Source organism: Pelecanus crispus, chromosome 1 (genome assembly GCF_030463565.1).
Source record: "Pelecanus crispus isolate bPelCri1 chromosome 1, bPelCri1.pri, whole genome shotgun sequence".
Classification (NCBI taxonomy): Eukaryota; Metazoa; Chordata; class Aves; order Pelecaniformes; family Pelecanidae; genus Pelecanus; species Pelecanus crispus.
The window spans coordinates 123081076-123102021 of NC_134643.1; the positions used below are offsets into that span (position 1 = coordinate 123081076).

The 20946-nt window shown below is 48.3% G+C and overlaps 1 protein-coding gene across 1 annotated transcript; it reads right to left on the reverse strand.

Moving 5' to 3' along the window:
- Positions 1 to 272: 272 nt before the first annotated feature.
- C1H21orf140 (chromosome 1 C21orf140 homolog) lies at positions 273 to 1082 on the reverse strand. The gene has a single exon (XM_009487400.2). The coding sequence runs from the start codon at positions 1080 to 1082 to the stop codon at positions 273 to 275; it is 810 nt and encodes a 269-aa protein (XP_009485675.2).
- Positions 1083 to 20946: the final 19864 nt, after the last annotated feature.

Genomic DNA, 20946 nt, shown 5'->3' on the forward strand with positions numbered 1-20946 from the left:
GGCATGGTCTCATGACTCCCATGACAGAGGAATTTATGCAGAAGGCTGGCTAAACTGGATCTTAGGCATGATTTGGCCCATTTTGTGATACAGCAAATTAACTGTCCCTTTGCGGCATAGTACATATCAACCTAGTCCCGGAATACACCTAAAATGAAACACTGGGATTTTAAACGATCTCTTTTATTAGGGCTATTGACATGTGTTTCTTTAGGTTTACACCCTTTGAAGGAAAGGAAAGGGCTCAGCAGAGCTGGAGCACGGTAACTCATTCAACACCAATCAAAACACATTTGAGGCCTGACTGCAGGAAGAACCGTTTGAGAAAGTGTGTCAAGGTAGTAGTTCTCCCATCTCTTCACTCTGTTCATCGTTATCTTCCATTTGTTTGGGGTCATCTTCTCTATTCCTTTAACGATCAAGTCACTGAGGAGGATACACCTGTAGGAATGGGTCCTCTCAATAGACCTCAGGGCAAAGTCCTTCCTGTTGTTTATAATAAACCATTTCAAACAAGACCAGGCAACATCCATAGGATAGAGATAGTTGTAAGATGAAGGTACAACAAGAAACTCATGGCCATTTGCTCTAGCAACTTCTGGGCAAAACTCAATGCCGGACATGTAGATCGCTGGTGGGACTGGTGGCAGAGTTCCTGTCTCTGGCTCCTTGCCATTTTTTGCCCCCACGTGCATCGGCTGCGTTTTATCCCTTGTCACAATTACGCACTTCCCATAGGAGGCGGTCAGAGAATCACACAACTCCTGAAAGATACCATTCTGCTGATGGATGGGCAGATCATCCCTTAATAGCAGCTTGTACCTCCAGGGCACCCACCCTTGGCTGCTGCTTGCGTGAACAAGTGTCCATACTGGCCAGCGCAGGTTGGCCTCCTTGGCTATTTTTTCTCCTGTTACAAGACTTTCTGGAATATGTGTTTCCCCTAAAAAAACAGTGTTGAAACCATTAAGCTGCATTGTCCTCAGAGCTCTTAAATACTGCAAGCACTGCCTCTTGGAAGCAGCATCAAAGCAGCCCGTGTAGATTACATGCCTCAGGAGCGGATTTGCGAAGTGCTGCATGCTGGCATCTCAAGACTCGTGAAGGATGGTCGCAAAGGTCACAATGCACCCGTTGCCCCGGCGTTGCCCCATGATGTCACACCCAACCAGCAGCAGCACCATCAGGGGCTTCCAGGCTGTTCATCAAAAGGAATCTTGGAAAACAAAGGTCCCATCAGGCTGGGCAGGCTGCAGCTGTGCAGCTAGCAGCTTCTGGCATCAGGACGTTGCTCGTCTTGAACATGCTGGTTCCTTCTGTCGCAGCACTGAGTGGATGCTTGGGCCCTGTGTCTGTGTGTGGGCCAGCCAGGCACTGCTAAAAGGGGTCCAGAGGGAAGGGGGTGTGGAGGAAAGAGCTGCCCAGAGTCAGCATGGAGAGTGAGCCAGCGCCTGAGCTTTGAGACCAGTGGTAGAAACCATTCCCTCCCTCCCTGGCAAGAGGGTGGCCTCATGGAAGATGTGGCCTTGAAATGCCCCGAGTGGAGGAGGGGGCTGAACCCCAGGTTTCTGATTATGGGGGGAAGGCGGTCCTCTGGACCTGCCACATGAGCCTCTCTGACGGGCAGGCCCAATCCCGTCAGCGTGCAAGGTGCTGCCTGGTGCCTGGCACCCAACAGCACAGCAGCCTGTGCAAGGTCCACCATGCTCAGCCTGCCCGGCTCCGGGCCTTGGAGGGGAGAAGGAGTAAGTGATGCCTCCAATGTTGCCTCGGGGTGAGGTATTTTTAGGAGTAACTTGGTTTCTAGAGTTCCCCTAGCTTCCCACTTTGTGCATCCGCTTCTGCATTTTGTGCTGGCCCTGCTGATGAACCCTGAGGAATCTGCGTTGAGCCCTACACCAATGCTATTGCCCACCTCCAGTGGTGAGCAACACCTTCAGAGAAACGGAAGGGATTGTCGGGGAAAAATAAAATTGCTCGTGTGGTGTTATGTGAACGCACAGGCTGAAATGAAGGTCAGAGCAGAAGGTTGGACGGGTACCACCCTGCTGCCATGGCAAGTCAAACAGGGGCACAGGAGCACATGGCAAAGTGAGGGCTGCAGCCAGCCCGGGGAGACAGGAACAGTCAGGGGAAGAGGTGTGCATGCGTGTGTGCAAGTGTGCACAGGTGCACCAAGAACAGCAAGTGTTCGGCTGGGGAAGATTGTGGAGCTGCAGAAAGTGATGACTATTTTGACCCATCTGGCTTCTTACCTGTCCCTCCTCCTCCTCCCTGCAGAGGCACATGCATAATTTTACTACAGGAACAAGCTTGTCAGTACAAGACTATTAAATTGCTCACACTTAGCTGTACCTACAAGGCTGGGAGTAAATGCTGGCAGCATCTCCAGCCTGCCAGATGGGGCTGAACAGGACAAGTGTGTCAGTCTCTGATGACGGCATGCATTTCCTTGCCCACCTTTGAAATTGAGATACCCCGCGGTCCATGTCATTCCCTCTGGAATGGTTTTCCTTCCCCCTAACACAGTGGGAAACTGCAGTCAAAAGATGTCTGAAGAGGAACATGGTCAGTGGTGTCCAACTCAACTGTCTGGATGCTCTCCTTGCTGAGGCAGATGAGTGATGGGGCACATCATGTTAGCAGCACCACATGGAGAGCAGAAGCCTGGAAATTGGATATAATAAGAAGGGTATACCCGCAGAAAAAAGCCTTGATGGTTTAACTGTTAGCCAGATGAAAAATGATGGCAAATTCAGACTGTACACATATGAAGAAAAATGCTCGTGTGTGCAGTATATATTTGTATGAGAATACAACATCTTTATTAGCATTTCTCACTGTGGTATACCTTTCTCTTTTAGTGTTAGCTTTTGTCCTTAATAACTATATGCCAGGAGCATAAACTGACATGAATAATCCTACTGGACTTACTGGGTGCTTATTAGTTTTGAAAAGCGCACATATTTAGAGGCCTGATTAGGGCCTGAGGTCCCCCAAAATGCTGATTTAGGGACCTCACTGTTCAGCAACTGGATGTAAAGTGTCAAAAGAACTACCTGTAAAGAAATCTTATTCCTTAATTTTCCTTGGTGCCTGTGATCAGCATCTCACCTGTGACACCCACTGGAACTGCAGATCATATTCCCTGTTACCTAGACTGAAGGTGTGGTTTCCTTGTCTCCTCTCCAGAGAGGATTTACTTAATTGTGCATGAGTTAGAGCATGTCATCCTCGAGACAGACACAAAAAGGGCACGTCGCTTTTGTTACTCTTGCTTTCTAGCTACCTTCTGATTGTGAATGGACACGAGTAGGAAACAGGGCAGGGGAGCAACTGTGGTAGCATCCAGGAAGGGTGTCTGGGTACAAGAGTTAGGTTAGGGCTTCCCTTCTCCTTCCCCATCCTCTTCTCCCTCCCCGGGCTTGTCCCTGAGGCCTCCCAGCTGTGCCAGACTAAGGACGGCTCTAACACTGCCTGCCTCATTCCCCAGACCTGCCCCTGCCGCCGTGACTGCTGGCAAGCTGCATCTCCGTGCTGCTGTCCCCCGCAGCTGCCCAGGGGCTGAAAGCCGCGGTGCCAGGCCCATTTGTGCGCTCTGAGACTGCTCCAGGAGGCAAACCAAGGCACGGCGGCAGCCGTCAGCAGACGCGCCTCAAAAGCATGGTCCTTATCTGTGCTGGACCACACATGGAGGTACAGCCGGGGCTGCCCAGGAAAATTAGGCTTGATGTTCCTCAGTTTGGACCTCCGAGAGCAAACAGTCCTGAAACTGTTGCGCTCGCTCTCTCTAGGTTTTTGTGGTTTTGCAGCATCAAGTGAAACGCTGAGTGATAAAGACAGCCTGCTGCTGTAGGCTGAGCGCTTGTCTGTGCTTTCACGTGGCGATGAAGGGACTTAGCAAGGTGGATGAAGGAGGTGCAAGCCAGCCTTTCTGTTTGCGAGGCCTTAGGCATGGGCAAGGTCTGTGTCGCTGTATTGTGGTGCTGTCCCAGAAGGACACTGTGATGCTTTTAGCCTGTCAGGTGGCATCACCGTGCCTGCATCTCCAGCTGGCCCTGGCTCCTTCATCCCCCGTGAATAGTCTGAGCCTAACTGGTTATGAAAATACCAATGATAATGCAGCTGATATGTAGTGAGATGGGAGGGATGGACTGCTTTCATGTCCTTTTCAGAATAACTATTTGAGAAGTAGATTCTCCTCTGTCCCATTCATATATATATATATATGACATAAACCCACCAGTTAACCTGCTTTAAAAACAATTATTCATGGTCCTAGCAGCTCGATATCATTTAAAAAACTTGGGCAGCAGGCATAAGGCACTGGGCTGACACAAAAATACATATTTTATTTCCCGTGCTACCTTTAGCCTGCTGTGTTACATTTTGCCTCTTTTACCTCCCACCCCATGTCTACATAGCCAGTGAGCATTTCAGGGCAGGGACCTTTCCTCCTTTTGTAATTTTAGACTTTATGACATTCCCTAGCAAGGCCACACGGTGCAAAATCTCTGGGCATAGCCCCTGCCTCACAAGCGCGTTTGGGATTAGGGAAAAGGCACTTCTGATTGCTCTCTTATCCTTCAGCCATTGCACCGGAGTCTCCTGCTCTCGCCCTGCTGCCCTACCAGCGAGACCAGCCTCTGGCAGTCCGGCAGTGCCCTGCCCTGGGCTTCAGCGCGGGGACCACCCGTCTTCCTCCACCACCCCCGGCGTGCGCAGCCATTGCACCCCGCAGCCACGCAGAGGGCACGGGTGGGGGGTGGCACCTGCCCCCCAGGGCACCGGCGGGTGTGGGGGGGTGGGCTCAGTGGCGCGTGGGGCGTTTTGCAGGGATGCCCAGGCTCAGCGGCCGCCTGCTCCCCCTGGGATGGAGGTGGGAGGCCTGGCCGCTGCCTGCTGCCAGCTCCTCCATCACTGCCTGGGTACACAAGTGGGAGCTAAGCAGTGACAGCCCAATGCACTTTTTTTGGTGCTTTACCAAATTCTGTTGTACCTCTTAACCAAATAACAGATTTACCAATTACCCATGAGCAAAGTCCCTATCAATGAAGCAATTAGGATACCAATTATCAGTTACATACCAATTACCCATTTCAGTAGTAATTATGTTATTAGGTTACCAGTCACCACATCCTATATGCAAGCTAAAAAAAATCACAAACCCTTTATTTTAAAATCCCAAATAAAAACATAATGAAATACGGAACGTAATGAAACACACATAAACAGTAAGCATGATGTTAGGCAAACAGTGGTTGTTTTTACTGCTGTATTATATGACATGTAGCAGCTAAAATTAAGTTGCTAATTTTGAAATTTAACATTTTATTTTTATCTAAATAAAATGTTTTGTAAGTTTGATTTTTTTTTTCCAAAACCAACACTTGAGAACATTATTCTACAGGGAATTTGGTGCTCTTCCAGTCTTAGATGGAGTGCGAAAAATTAGGATTCTTTTTCTAATAAATACCATACCCAATTTAAAGAATCTGTTTTCCTCCCTAGCTGTCTGATGAAGTCCTGAACACTAGCTGAAGTCCCATGCCAAAGTAGTATTTCTGGTGTCAAACAAGACTTTCCAAAAGTGTGTAATTTTAGCTGTTGATCTGTGATGGAATCAATAAGAAAAGCACTTGCCAAAAATAAAAATGGCCTCAGGGTAGAAACACAGAAAAATGTGGAAACTTCAGAAAATAAATTAAGCCAATATCTAAAGCAAGAGCCCTAAACTTCTCAGAACAGAGCTAGTACAACTGCTGGTGGTTTCCCACAAAGACCAGCGAGGCACCTTGTGAAAACTGATGAAATTTGGGTTTGAGCATTAGGGATTCTCTGCCAAGGCTGAGCTTAGCAGCCTTCCCCTTGGTGACATCACAGTCATCGCTTCTGCCCAAGTATGGCCACTATTTCAGGTAGAAATACTTGGTCATCTATTGCCTGGACTGTGTAGGAATGGGGTACCTTTAGGAATTGAAGCTCATTATCAGTTGTGGTTGAAACTGTATATACGCACATATGCATCCCCCTGAGGTGGGGAAGAAAAAAGAGAAGGGAAAGTTTCAAGGCCAAGGGATTGGCATAGAGCTGATGGGTGTGCTTGGGAAGGGGACAGACCCAATAGGTCCATTATCTGAGTGGTTGAGGTCTGATTTTAGCTCTCAATACACGGTGTAGAGCCCCCGCTGCACGATGAGCACAGGGAGAGGAAGGGCTCTCCTCACCCCCACCCCAGACTGCCCGCAAGAGAGGATTGCCCATAAGGGTGTGAGCAGGAATGGGCTTGTCCCCAAGTGGACACCAAAGCAGGTATCAGTAGACTTCTGTCATACATCAGCACTGGATTAGTTTTCAGAAGCTCCATTTGCAAGGAGGCAAAGAGCACTTCCCACAGCTGTGGAGTTCACCCCCAGCCTGGCACTTCCCTTGTATCAGCCCATCCAGAAAAGCAGCAGCCACCACTGCAGTCGGTGAAATTTCACTGCACAGAACCTAGCATGGGTCATGGATGTCTGAAACCTGTATCTAACACGATGGAAAGAGAGATTTGTCTCTGCTTCCTGACATTGTTGCATGACTTGAAAAATTGACAAACTGGGTCTGCAGAGCAGGAGGAATTGTCATTACTGCTACAAGTCAGGCTGAAGTCTCCTCTCAATGCTGGCACTGGGCAGAAAAATTGATCCTTCTCCAAAATGGACAGTGATACTCACCACCTTCTGGAAAACACCCACACCAGGTAGAAGGAACAAACCTGGAACTGCAAATGTTCTTTCTACCTTCAAAATGCCTCTCATTTTTCAAATCTGAATAGCGGAGCTGCAGCAATGGGAGCGTGGCTACTGAGTGCTGTCAGGAGTAGTGAGCATAAATAGTGGATCCTGGCTCAAACTGAGCAGTTATCAAACCAGACACGGTAATGAAGCCAAAGGCAGTGTGGTCCAAAACTAACTCAACTGCCTAATTGGCCTCTGCTGGAGACAGTGTCTGGGGAATATGCACCTGTCCAAAAAAGGAGATGTCTGTGTCGGAGAGCTGAATCTCTGGAATTCAAGGAAGAAGTGTGGAAAGCCAAGAGAGCAGTGTGGATTTCATCTTGGCTATCAGCTGGAAGTATCAGCCTTGGAACGTGTCTTACGAGATCAGGCTGTGGAAATTCCCTTTAAGGATATGGCCCACATTAAGTAAATCATTTCCAGGCAGTTGGCTCAGACCAAACAGTGGCAAAACCCCATAATAATAACACTGTGCCATGACAGCAAAGGATACTTCAAAAAAAAATACCCCAAACCCCCCAAAATCGCAGCAGCAAAACATGAAGCTACAGATGTAGTAAAAACCTGTTTAAGAAAAGTTAGGAATGAATTTTTCCTAGGTTACAAAATGGGTTGAGAACTTTTTTCCTATCGGTAACAAAAAGCAAACACACACAGCGACATAAAGGAGGCTGAGTGGAACCAACAACACCCACTCCACAGGCATACAATTTTAGAGGATTTCATAGGACTTTTGCTTCTATGAGAAAATGCCTTAAAATTCTTGGAGTATCTGCACCACTAGTTTCCAGTCATTTTCATTTGCAGACTCCAGAGCTTTTTCCAAAGAATGTGTGGACCAAGTATAGCAAGCTGAAGCCCACTGCCCATGTTCGCCTCGCCATAGCGGCCCATCCTGGATCCCTGTATGCCAGGGCTCTACAGGACATGGATTGAACACCCCTGAGCCATGTAGTGGCCAAACCCCTCCTTCTTGTGCCTGCTGAGGCTTGGCGGCCTACAGAAGACACCCTAAAACTACCGTGGTACCCCTCTGCTTACTGCCTACCACCTGAGAAAGCAGCAGGGGCTGAGGGCTTGGTGGGATTTCAGCACTAAACACAGAAGGAATTTGTCAGGGATTATTGACACAACGGTGGCACAACCCTGAGGGCTACAGCTGTGGCTTGTCAGCCCTGATGATGTCCAGGTGGGCCCTGGGGGGGGACCCTGGAGAGACGTCAGGATGTCTTGGCTCTCCTCATTGTCCTGGGCTTTGGTAAAGGGCTGAGAAGCAGGAAGAGAGCTGCTGAGAAATGCACGACCACTGTCAAAAACTTGCTGCAGACCAAGCCTGCCAAGTGAGCAAACAAGTTCAAGCCTCACATGCGCCTCCAGACCCTTGAAATAACCTTCCTTCCAGAACAGCCAGATGTGGGTCAGCTTGCCTCTACCTCCAGGTGCCCGGCGTGGCGGTGAGGGTGGACGCAGAAGCTGTTGAGGCTCTTTCTGCTTGCAGAGTGCACTCACAATGGGCTCACTGGCAGCTCCAAACCCCAAATAAATAAAGAAATAAATAATAACAGCAAACAGGCACACCAACAGTGCCCCAGCTGGAAACGTACTGGCCCTGCTTGAAGAAACAGCATGCAAAGGAAGGCCTTCCATTCTCTCGAGAGGCAAGCTATAAAAACGCATGATAGAAACAGCCATGGAAGAGCTAGGCTAGTAAGAACTTGATTTTCAGCCTCTTCTCCAAAGGCCTGGGGCTGAAATAACACAGGTTGCACTCAGGTACCTTCACAGCTGCACGTGGGAAGCTTGCACAAGGCGGGTCTGCATCTGTCCTGGCACAGCTCCTCATTTCTTGCTTTCACAAACAAAAAGTATCCCTGTTTAGGCTCCTTATGCACAACAGAATGATAATAAAAAGAAACCATTTTCATACATTCCTCAGAGCTGAGTCTGTGCTCGGTGCCTCAGACCCAGGGTTGTTTTTGCCATCCTGCCTTTGCAGCTCCAGGAAGGCAGTGCTGTTGACAATAACAAAAGTGTCTTTGCTCTCCGTTCCTGGAAGCTCCACCTTGCTTCTCTGAGGGTTAAGCTTCCCAGAATAGAGATAGTCAATGTAGTTTTCAGGCTTGCTGGAAACAATATTGCTGAGCATCATGACAAAGAGAAGAAAGCCAAAAAACCCAACAATGATGAGGATGTAAAATGAGGCCATTATCTCCTCTTGCATCTCCAAAGCTGGGTTGCTGAAATTATTGAACCGAAGGGTCTTCTTCTGTTCCACAAACATATGAAGTAAATTCGGCATGACCGAACTGCCATTTGTGTGGTTGCTGAAAGCCATCTTACGCTTCCACTCTGGCTGCAAAAGCTAAGCAAAACAAAGCAAAACAAAAGAACTAACTTAGCTGGTTAACGCACATCTGTCCTTTTGTGTCTTCTAGCTCAGGTCCTTCCCACTGTTTCCTCTCCTCTGCTGTGTAGCTAACTGCGCTCAGCTATCCTCTAGCTGCACGTCTTGCATGCAGAGAGCCACAGTGAAAGTCAGTGGCAAGTTAGCGCAAGAATTCGGAGAATCAAAAGCTGTTGCTCTCTGCATGAAAGACATGTGTGTATATGCACAGGCACATACTACTCCCTTAGGCTGACTTTGTTTGGCTAGTGACGTAGTGTCAAAATCAGGACATGGGAATAACGCTGCCAATTCCAGCGACTATCTCAATGGAAACAGGATGACTTGTTCTTAGGTACCAGAATAATTCAAACAATAACACCGCTAAGGGGAGAGGAGAACTATACTGGTATTATAGCCCTGGCTCCTGAGCTGAAGGGCCGTTCGTGCTAAATCATCCACAGTAAAACCTGCTGAACTGAAAAAGAGCTGTGGGAAGGAACTAAATGAGTCCAGACTGATGTAAGTTTGTTATCTTGCTGAGAAGGAAACTTGAGAGAGAAATTATTTTCTGCCAAATAATGGTCCTTGAGGTTGTCTTCTTTTTCTTTACGAGCTTTTTTCAAAGTCATTTTTTAGCACAAGAGAAACTGAAATCATTGCCTCTAAGCAAACCACAAAATCCTTCCATTCTGAAAACTCTTAAAAAGCTTTGACTCCAGCTCCCAATCCCACATCCAAAAAATAAGCATTTTCTTTTAGCAGCAACAATTTTCCAATTTTGATACCAATCTATGTATAATTTTTGGTTCTCTGAAATCCCCTTCTTTGGGAAGTATGTGATAATCTTAGAAAAGCTTTGTGCAAATCTGCCCATGAAGCCTTGCCCAGCTGTAAATAGAAGCCAAGAGTTTCATCCCAAATGTGCAAATTTTCCTAATTTAAAATCATTCACATTCCTTGTTGCAGTTTTCCTTGCTTTTCAGCCAGTGCTGATTAACCTGTGTAGCTCTCCTGTTGCAAAGGGTCTGTACAAACTGCGGCTGCAACCCCACGTATTGCAACAAGAGCTCTGGTGTTTTACAGTACCCGAGGATTTGACCACTCCCTTAAACCTCATACAGGAAACCATTTGAAGAGCTATATATGAATAACAGAACAAAAAGCTCTGAAAAATTTCTGATGGAGCTCCCTCAGAGCAGCTCTGCCTGCCAGTCACCCCAGAGACATCTGGCAGTGTTAAAATGAGGGTTACCCTTGGAAAAGATAGCAGCCTGAACCCGAGGCCAGGGCAGCCAGCATCCCCAGCTGGCAGCCTCCTTCCCTTTCTCATCCTGCTTGCAGGCACAGGTGGCAGGAGATGTTTTATCTTCCCTCCTCGTGCCTCATACTGGGATGTTCACGACTCCTGACTCAGGGGAGTCAGGCATTTCCTCTCCGGTCCAGCTAGGATGAGCCCATCACTGGACCACTGAAGTGCTGGCTGGGTGTCTGAAATTGCCTGAACATCCTGGATGATTAAGGTTAGCTATTCCTGGTTAGGTTTCCTCCTTCTTGCAACTATTACCTTTTAATGAATGTGTTTACCCTGCTGGCTGGGTTGTGACTTGTCTGCCTGGAATCTATTAATAGCCAAATAACCACGACGGGCGGCTGCGTGAGTCGAGTGCAGGGCTTCTGCGGGACCCATTCGCAGAGGTGTGTGGAGATTTACAACTGCAGCACGGGAACTGGAGATGTACCGGGGGAATATAATGAATTGCAGAAACAGCGGGTGTGTGGGACCATGTGGTTCTGGTAGAGTATAGCTTTTAGCTAACCAGGATTTTTTGGTCTATACAGAAAAACAGAAAGGCAAGATTCCTTCTAGATTCCAGGCCAGATACAAGTAAACTGCCTGTAGACTACAAAACTCCTCTTCTCTCTGTCCCAGACCAATATGGCAACATCTACTTGGCTGCAGCAGAAATCAGGGCTCACAATACTCCGCAGAAGTGAAGTCTGTCTTGGTGTTCCCCTTTCAGAGGGCACAATGTGAAAAAAGTGATCTATACCTTGGCGGGACACTAGGTGAAAGTTTTATTCTGAAAAAGATTTACTGAAAGTAAATTGACTTTCTGATAAAAAGATTTTCTCTGTTGCTCCCCAAACCCACATTTCCCTTCTCTGTGTCTTCAGCCTATTCTGCTATATTGGCTGCCCTGGGTTTTGTGGCTAGTGCCATGATGAGCCGCAACACATTGTGGAGACCAAAGTTCAGAGATATACCAGTGGTCCTTACTCTTCTTGATAGATGGACTTCCTAACTGTCTGCAATCCCACTCCAAAAAAACCCAAAGAACCCACCCTCAGCCCGCCCCCAGACTATCCTGATTGTTGCCACAACTTACAGTTGCACAACTATACTCATTTGCTATTATATAAAAGTGAGGCTAAGCTTTGAATGTTCTTATCCATGTTTATTACTTCCAGTGCCTACTGCTGCCTGCATTTTGTTGAGGGGCTGCTTCTGCACTCATTGTATTGCTTTATGGGTCACCTCAAACTCTTCTCCAGACCCCTGGAGACAGGACAGCAGCTAGATGGACCGTGCCTCTCATGTTTGGGGAGATGATGTGCAGTTGGGGACTGCAGTTCCATGCTGCCCTTTGGAGACTCTTGGCATGGGCTCCCTGACTCCTGCCACCACCGGAGTGGGGCTGGTCCCTTAGCGATGTGTACAAATCACTGGGTTTTTAAAACATAACACAAAATAACAGTGTTTTGAGGCACAGTTCCTCAGACACTGCTTTCTAAGGAATACAGTGCTTGCTGCTCTGGAACAGTGAAACTAGTTAAATGTTAGACTGGCACTTAAAATATCTGCAATTGTGGGTATCGCTGAGCCATGTGCCACTTCACTACAATAAAATCCTGTCTGTACAGAAAACATTTAGGGGGGCAATATGGATTTACGCATTTCTAACAGTTTTCCCTCCCATTCAAAATACAACAGAAAAACAACACGACAGGTATCAGTCCCCAGAAAACAATAATGAGAGGCTTGAGGCAAATGACATAACAAGCCAAAAGGGCAGAGTATCGCCCGTTAACTTTAACAGCGGCCTAATTCTCCTTAGACCAGGCATACAGCATGCTGGGGATTTTTAACTGGCAGGCTGTGGGGGCCAAGCACAAGTACGATGCCACTGAAAGGCAGAACCTGAGTATTCACCACAAAAAGAAAGAAGTAGTCTAGGGTAGGTTCTGCCTTTAGTGGCAACTAGGGGAAGAATTAGTAGCTGCTGCCGCGCTACACCAGTGCTCTAGGAGAGAGAAAACAGACTTCAGATGGTTTTGTACAAATAAGGCTGTGTGTCTTTTGTCTGTGTGTACATGCACACTCACCCTCCCACTCACATCCACCCACACACAGACAATGCTGGAAAGATACTGGGACACCGCATCAGCACTCCTACAGGCTTCAAACACCTGTATTGCTACTTTTCCCCATCATCATACTAGATACCCAGGTTAGAAATCAGACTTTTTTTCTATGGTGGGACTCATCCCCTTTCTACCCACTCCCCTCTCCACTGTTTTTCCACAACCTAAGGATTGTTTTTTATTTTGACCATTTTCATGTACGTGCAAAGGTGTGTCCCACACATATCAGCTAGAAATGTACGTCACCATCATCTGTCTCATAAGCAGGCATAAGTCCAGGCACACAAATGCAGACACAGAGATGTATGTGCATATACTTCTTTTCTCCCTACACACACAAACACACAGTAAAATGTAAAAACACCCACAGAACTACATGTATAATGCCATATCTAGCTAATAAAAAAAAAAAATTACTAGTAGCTTGGGTGTTAAACAGAGCTGATTTTCAGAGAACAGCACTTGAGGAGAAAAAAAGATCCAGTAAACGTATCCCAAATAGTGGAAAAATTTAAATGAAAATTTAAACCAGTGCCTACTTATCACTATGTAGAGGAAGCTGCAGACACCCCAGGCACCATAACAACAGCTATGAAAGGTTGTACCTATTCAAACAGCGTACTTACATGCAGACCTGGCTCTGTCCTGGGAGCAGCACCTCTTTCAGCTGTCAGGCTTGGTCCCAGCTGACCAATGCATTTAACTATTTAAGGAGCATAGGAGAGGAGTGGCCTCTCCTTCTTGCCTCCAGCAAGTTATCACAGGCACATTAGGCATGAGGGAGTGTCGGCAAAGCAATGTGGTAACAGGATACTATGGGCCTGTGAGGCTCCTACTACATGGGGGCTCCAGACAAGTGGCCATATATGTTCCCTTACCGTGCAGGGGATGAGAATAATATGGATGAGGGCTCAAATGCCTCAATACTGGGCAAATTAAAGTGTAAAGGCTGCTCTGGGCAGGTGGTTGCTCACTGCTGGACAGAGACCGTGTAAGAGCAGATTGTGGGCCTGGGGTGATTTTTGGTTATTCATCTTATATCTGTCATTTTCTAAGTCAGCAACTCTCAGAAGTGGGAAAGAAAATAGCAGAGTCCTAGTGCCCCCCCAATGCGTTTGGCTGACACCACCTTGTCGTACCAGAGGAAACAGGCTACGCAGTTGTGCCTCCTCGTTCAGTGCACACCTACATCCCCGCTCATCCTGCTTTCTGGTGAAAGGATGGGGAAAGAAAGTAGCCAGGAATAGGAAAGAGGATGCTGGATGAAGCAACCTTGCTATCTTTCATCTTGCATCCTCCTGTCCCGACCTCTTATATCCTGTTCTGCCAGCCGGGCATGGGTGTTTTATTCTGTTCATACACCCTCTCCATGGCAAAACAGCACGAGTTACACCCCTTCACAGCCAAGTCCCCTTTCAGGATCAACACACCACCAGCCACGGCTTGCAACATCTCCAATTTAACTCAGACTTTGCCATGAGAGCCACAGGTGACTGCTGGTGTGGGGTTACTTTGTGCAGCCAGAACAACCGAAGGCAGCTGAGGGAGGAGGAGAGTTCATGCTAAAGCCTGCTGGTTTTCCTTCCATGGAAAGCAGGAGGGAGGAGGACTGTTAAAGGCGAGGGAAGCAGGGCCCCACGACAGCAGGCTATGTCTGCCTTCGGGAAGCAGCAGCAGCAGCTATTGCTATTAAATTGCGGTCAGACAGATACATAAATCTTGCTGTGGGACTCGGTTCAAACTACTCATTTTTTCACATGTCTAATCTTTGCTAGATAACACACAGTGCTCTGAGAGTATCAGCAGCTTGTTAAGCGAGCTGCACCTTTGGCTAACAAACACAGAAATAGGAAGAAAATCAGAAGCAGGGAGCTACTGGTTGGAGGAAAGGAGACCTGAGTGTGCCCAGGCAGCAAAGCCGATGGGGGAAAAAGAGCTTGGAGTAAACTCCCCCACATGCGTTCCCCAATTTGTGTATAACCCCCCCATGCTGCCAGACTGATGGAGCTGTTTTACAGCTGAACCCCAACTCTCGGAGGAAAACGTGGTGCTGAGAGTATTACTGGTCTACAGGCACCATCCCTCCAAGAGCCAAAACCCAGTGGAGAGCACAAAACACCAGCAGGACTGTCTGTTTGGTCTTGCACCGGGCAGAAACGGAGGCCCTGGGCTTGCTCGGAATGAGCCGGCAGGACATGGTGCGGCACTGGGTGGAGATGCCGGTGAGGGCCAGGGAGCGGCGTAGCTGGGCCAGCGTGGCCCTACCGCACATCTAATTAGCCAGCTTCTCCCCAGGGCTCGTCAGATTAGACCCTATAGCAACTATATATTAGCAACCATACTGAAGTTGCTGTCTTGCTTCCACTTTTGGCGGAAGCATGGTCAGGGCTAGGGAAAGGTGAGGCTCACACCTTGTCCTTTTGCCCCATCAAGTATAGATCCTTTGCGGCTCCTGTCCCCACCTCTCTACCTAGCTAGAGTGTGGAGATGGAAAACCCACCTGATTTCATACCTCTTCCCTAGATCTGATGGTCCTTTTTCTTGGAAAAAAATCAAATGGAAATGCAAAAATATAAACACTGATAACAAACCCATTGGTGACGATGGCCATCTGATCACCTGCACAACATGGGAGTATGAGTGACACAGGCTCAAACATACACCAAAGGTGGGATTTGTTTCACTGCTTGGGACTCTATGGGGAGCTTCCCTACTGAATGGGGAGAGACAGATAGCCCCGAAGGGTGATGAGTTCATCTCTCAGCACAGTGTGCCCTCCAGAGGACCTTGCTTTCTAATGACTGTGATTAGTGTCAGCCTCTAACCTGACAACAGTAAAAGTGCTGTGAGATGGACCCCCCCCTCCTCAGTCATAACAAGGCAAAGGATGTAGGGTTCCTACTTGTCCTTCCCAACACAGGACAGCAAGGATTCCATTTCATCCAGAGGAAGCATCCAGATACCATTCCTGATAAAGAGAACGAAAGAGCTGGGGTAACATAAGATGTCCAGGTGAGGGGGAGGGCAGAAATTACGGGATTGCGTCACAGGACTGGATCCCATTGCAGTATGGATGGAGAGAGGCACGCAGGCACAACCATGTCCCTTGACCAGGAACAAGCACTCAGCACCTTCCAAGTGGTGACAGCCTCCTTCCTCCACCCACAGCCCTGGAAGTCTGTGCCAGTGCCAGGTGGCACCTTGTGCTGGTTTTGGCTGGGATAATTTTCTTCATAGTAGCTAGTATGGGGCTATGTTTTGGGTTTGTGCTGGAAACAGTGTTGATAACACAGGGATGTTTTCATTACTGTTGAGCAGTGCTTACACAGAGTCAAGGCCTTTTCTGCTCCTCACCCCACCCCACCAGCGAGTGGGCTGGGGGTGCACAAGGAGCTGGGAGGGGACACAGCTGGGACAGCTGACCCCAGCTGAACAAAGGGGTATTCCACACCATATGACATCATGCTCAGCATGTAAAACTGGGGGAAGAAGAAGGAAGTGAGGGACGTTCAGAGTGATGGCGTTCTTATTCCGAAGTAACTGTTACGTGTGATGGAGCCCTGCTTTCCTGGGGATGGCTGAACACCTGTCTGCTGATGGGAAGTAGTGAATGAATTCCTTGTTTTGCTTTACTTATTAAACTGTGTTTATCTCAACCCACGAGTTTTCTCACATTTACTCTTCTGATTCTCTCCCCCATCCCACCAGGGGGGAGTGAGCGAGCGGCTGTGCAGTGATTAGTTGCCAGCTGGGTTAAACTACAACATACTTTTCTTTTAAAAAGGAATGAAGGATGAGGGAATGGGCTTGGAGCACAAACATAACAGCAGGGCTAGAATAAGTAATTCTGACAGCCTTTCAATGAAGGCATATGGACCCTAGAATAAGCTGGGAAGTTTCCATCAGCTTTATAGGAGATAGGCCAGGGCACATCAGCTGAGGGTCTGATTCTTTTATTACTGAAGTTTCATTTTTTTAAAAAAGATAATATAAGGAAACAATGCACATCAGCAAGGCTATTTTAGTACTTTTTTTTTTTTCCACAAATGTTGGATTTTAGAACTCTATAGTGAGCATCAAAGCCCTGGAGGGGGGTTTAGGGGCTGGTGGAAGTTGAACTAGTCTCCATGCTCCCCCTGTTCCAGAACCAAGGACACCTGGAAGCATGTGCAGGACATGACCAAGACAGGCAGACATGTCTTTAAAATCCTATGGGTGGGAATGAGCCAGGAACGGAAGATTCATCATGCTATTGAAGCACCCGGACAAGCCCAGATGAGCTTCAGGCTTGAAGCATTTCCCATGCACACTTTCCTCTGCTGCGTGCTAGCTGTTTTTCCATGCTCTCACCCCTGTGGGATATAAGGTGGATCATGTCTTCAAGCGATCTTTCCTGTTGAGCCAGGGCAACCTGCCTGCCTTAGAGGAAGTGGGATGAAGGAGTGTAGGATGAGCGACAGAGCATTCCTCACGTGGCCCAGTCCTGCAAACAGACCATACCGGTCATCGGGGACAGTGGGGTACCGAGGACCTCAACCCCATGTGGTTCCTTGCACACTAGCCCTGTGACTTCCTCAGAAAAAATCTAGGTCATGCCCTGACAGGCATTTACTCCAGGAGTGAACCATCCCCAAGACAGGGATAGTGAGGGGTGCCCCTTCCCCACCAATCCTCCTGGGGGTTCTGTTGGCTGGAGGGCCCCAAGGTGTCTCAGAGGCAGGCTTGGCTTGCCCACGAGGCAGGGGCACGATGCCCAGGAGGCTGGCACGCTGCTGCAGCACTGACAGGAGGCCTGATCTGCAGGGAACTGGAGGAGCCAGCACTGGAGGAGAAATATGTTGAGTTTGCAGAGAGTAAGGCAAGACCTGGGGAGGATTTGTTAGCGTACTGAGCTATTTTATGTAGAAAACCACTTCGCAGGACCCTGGTCAGGAAGGGAAATCATCTGCTGTGTCCCTCTGCCAGCTTCCTCGTGGTGGTGGCTGAGTCACCTTGACTTCCTAGAAGAGGCTGAGAAGGGGCACTCACTCACAGTGGCTGAGGGTGAGGGCTGCAGGCAATGGCCCCAGTGCAAGGCAGCGCACGTTGCCTCTTGCACAGGTCAGACCGTGTCACGAATCGCATTGCCCAAGTTTCTGTGGCTGTGAATGAGCCAGAGCTTTCATTTTGCTGTTGCAATAAAAGGCCTTGGGCTAGTCCTCGTTGTCTGGTGACCTGTTTCTCTCTCTCCATGCTCAAGTGTAGGTGTGAGAAAAAGCTTGTCTGAATCCTTGAGTATTTATGCAAAACACTGTTGCTGCCCTGATCGTACACTGGGAACAGCATGGTGCTGGCACATCTGCTCAGGGGGCTCTGCTCCGTGCCCATGCACTGCACTGCAGTCACGTGGCTCGCTCCTTCTTAACTGTTATTTCCTACAGGACCTTTAGATATTCCCAATACTCCTCAGCAATAGGGGCGAACCCTGAATAGCTACTTGCACATTGAATACATCAGATGAAAGAAAAGAGATTCTACCTTCTGTGATATATGCAGTGTGAGTCAGATGGCAAAAATTATGTTATCAGACATTGTATTATGAGTGATTCTAATGATAAAAGTCTCAGGCACTTAAGTTTACGCTCTCTGTTGCTTTTGTCCTTTTTCTAGCTTTTCCAGCACTTATTGGCTGATCCTTCTAAATGCATTTAGCACTCTCAGTACTCCAGTGTAACAGACCTCAGCTTTTTCTGCTCTCCCCCCATTCTCAGACTCTCCCTTTGCCAGGAAATTTCATTTTTTAATGCTGTCGGAGTGCTGCTGCGACCCCACATCACTGGGAGGCAGCTGTGGCAGCCAGCACTGCGGGGACCTGTCCTCTTGCAACAGAGTGTGCTTCAGACAAAGGCATTGCCAAGCACTGCGGACTCATCCGTGCTTCATCCCTCGATTCGTTTCACGTGCGGGCTTTGCACGGATGTAACTGCTTTAGGAGTTGGTTGTCTCAGAGTCAGATCCAGATTTTGGCACCTGTGACTCAGCTACTGACAGTAACATTTTGGATATTGCCCTTTAATTGTACCTGGGAAACAAAAAAAGATCCACATCTATCGTGGTCCGAGGTTCACGTTTTTGGCTGCTGTCCAAAACACATGGTAATGCGATCTGAATAGTATCACCTTCAGGACAGCAATAAAAACAATTGCCACTCCCATCCTGTGCTTCACATCCTGTTTCCACCACAGGCTACACATTAAGGAGCTGGTGCGGAGGACATCACCCTGGGATGGCCTGGGGCAGCCTACCGGCGGTGGCTGCTGGTGACACCAGAGGACGAGGGGTGCCCTCCCCACAGGAGGCGGTGAGCTGGAGCAGGAAAACCAAGCACAGCGGGATGTTGAAGGCTGGCACCATTCTGTGAGGAATGCTGATAATATCCGTGAAAATTCACAGAGAGCTTTTTTTTCTCCTGTGTTTCCCTCCTGACTGCAGTCAGCCGTCAGGGTAGGTGGAAGAGGAGGGCACAAAGAGGGCTTACAGCATTGGAAGAGAAGTCCTGTTCGCTGCCCTGTGTCTGCAGCCACTGGCAGAGATGCAGCTGTGGTGGGGTGGTTACCCTTCAGGGTGTTTTTTTCTGGACCATCGCTGTGATGAGCTTCTCAGACATTGACCTTGAGCTGGACATTTCTAAAACCATAGGCTAGGCAGCTGGGAACAGCCATCTGGGATCTGCCTGTAATGTCCCAAAAATGGAAGAAGGAGGTGCCAGCAGAGGAGGAGTCTTTGTGTAGGGCCGTGATCTAGGGAGGCACCTGGGCACAGCCACACATGACAGCAGTGGGCCAGGCAGTTTGACAGGTTGCCCCATGTTGTCCCCTCCACTGTTATTGCCTGTTTCCTCTTCCCCCTCCCCTGAAGATTTCCAGATAAAATGTGTTAGCCTGAACCACCTGCACTGGGGTTTAACACGTTTCCTCAGAGCAGGCCAGGAGCGAGCACCCACACAGCTGGCCACCGACTGGTACACACTGGTCTGGTCCCTGCAGTAGGTGCGGGCTTGCCCTCTGTGTTGAATGGAAACTGTAACATGGAATAAAGCCACAAACACACCTGATAAACACATCAGGTTGCAACATCCCTTTTCTCCTTTTCTAAAATTTCACAGACTACTTAATACTCTGCAAATCCCCAGAAGTTCCAACCACTCCTGTGGATAAATAAAGAGGAGAACCCAGATGCAGCACTGCTGTCGTTTCCCACTGAAGGAAGTTTGGGAGGCAAGAGGAAAGCTGCATGGAGCTGGAGGAAAGAAGGAATTGCTGGTACCACCAGTGCAGCTGTGGTGCCTGTGGTACCCCAGGTCCTGGGTATCTTAGTGAGAGAGCTGGGAAGCAGGTCTGGCGTTTTGGTGTGGCCGCTGGCCCCTGTGAGCAGCTACTGGATGGATCCATGGCCATTTAACTTGCCTGACAATTGCCTCTGCTGTTATTGCAGTTATGCCTTGGCATCCACATGCTGTGCCACAAAATGCCGAACACACACCAAGGCAAGGTAGTTTTTCTCATTTTTTTACACTACCAGATCACAAGGTATCACTTTACACCATATAACACCGTTCTTCAGACCAGACCAGACCATTTCCCACACAGGACACATGCTGGGATGTGGTGATGTCCTATACTATAAGGTGACGCCCTTTTCTTTGACCCTCATGAGTCCCAATCAGAGGGTGAGATCCTGTTCCCGCTGCTGTCAATGACAACACTGCCATCAGCAGAGACATTATGATTACCTCTACTCCTGCCCAAGCTGAGCCAGGAGGGTCTCCAGGGAGAAGAGCTGCCCCACATAGCCAGGGTGGACATAGTCATGTTCCCCTGGAGGGACATGGGAAATGAGAGGAAAATAGGACAGAAATCTGAGCTGGGGTAGCCTGCCCTTGAGATGAAAGGTCCTAGCTGGTGGTAGCTTCAACAGGCTTAGCAATTTCTGCATTGCAGTGACTTCTACAAGCAGAAATAAGGAGCAACATGCACATAAAGAAATCCAAAAGACACTGTTTAATGTCCACATGTTGGATGAAATATTTTGTTGTAAACAAAGAAGGCCCTATCTCTATTGGCTGTATTCTCCAGTGAGCTAGCCAACACCACTGAAATTTGGATTAGCATGGACCGGTATGTTTCTCATCTGCTTACTTTTATTCAAACTCCATTTTATTGTTACAAACCCTTTCTCAAGGTCAGGGTTTGGATGGAAAGACTATTGGGCTGTTGCTGTTAAAAAGACAGATCTCACTGTTTTTTTGAGGGGAGGAAATAAACAGAAGCACAGCAGAGGGTTAATTTTAGGTGTCAGTCCTGCCAAGGGCTGTCTGAG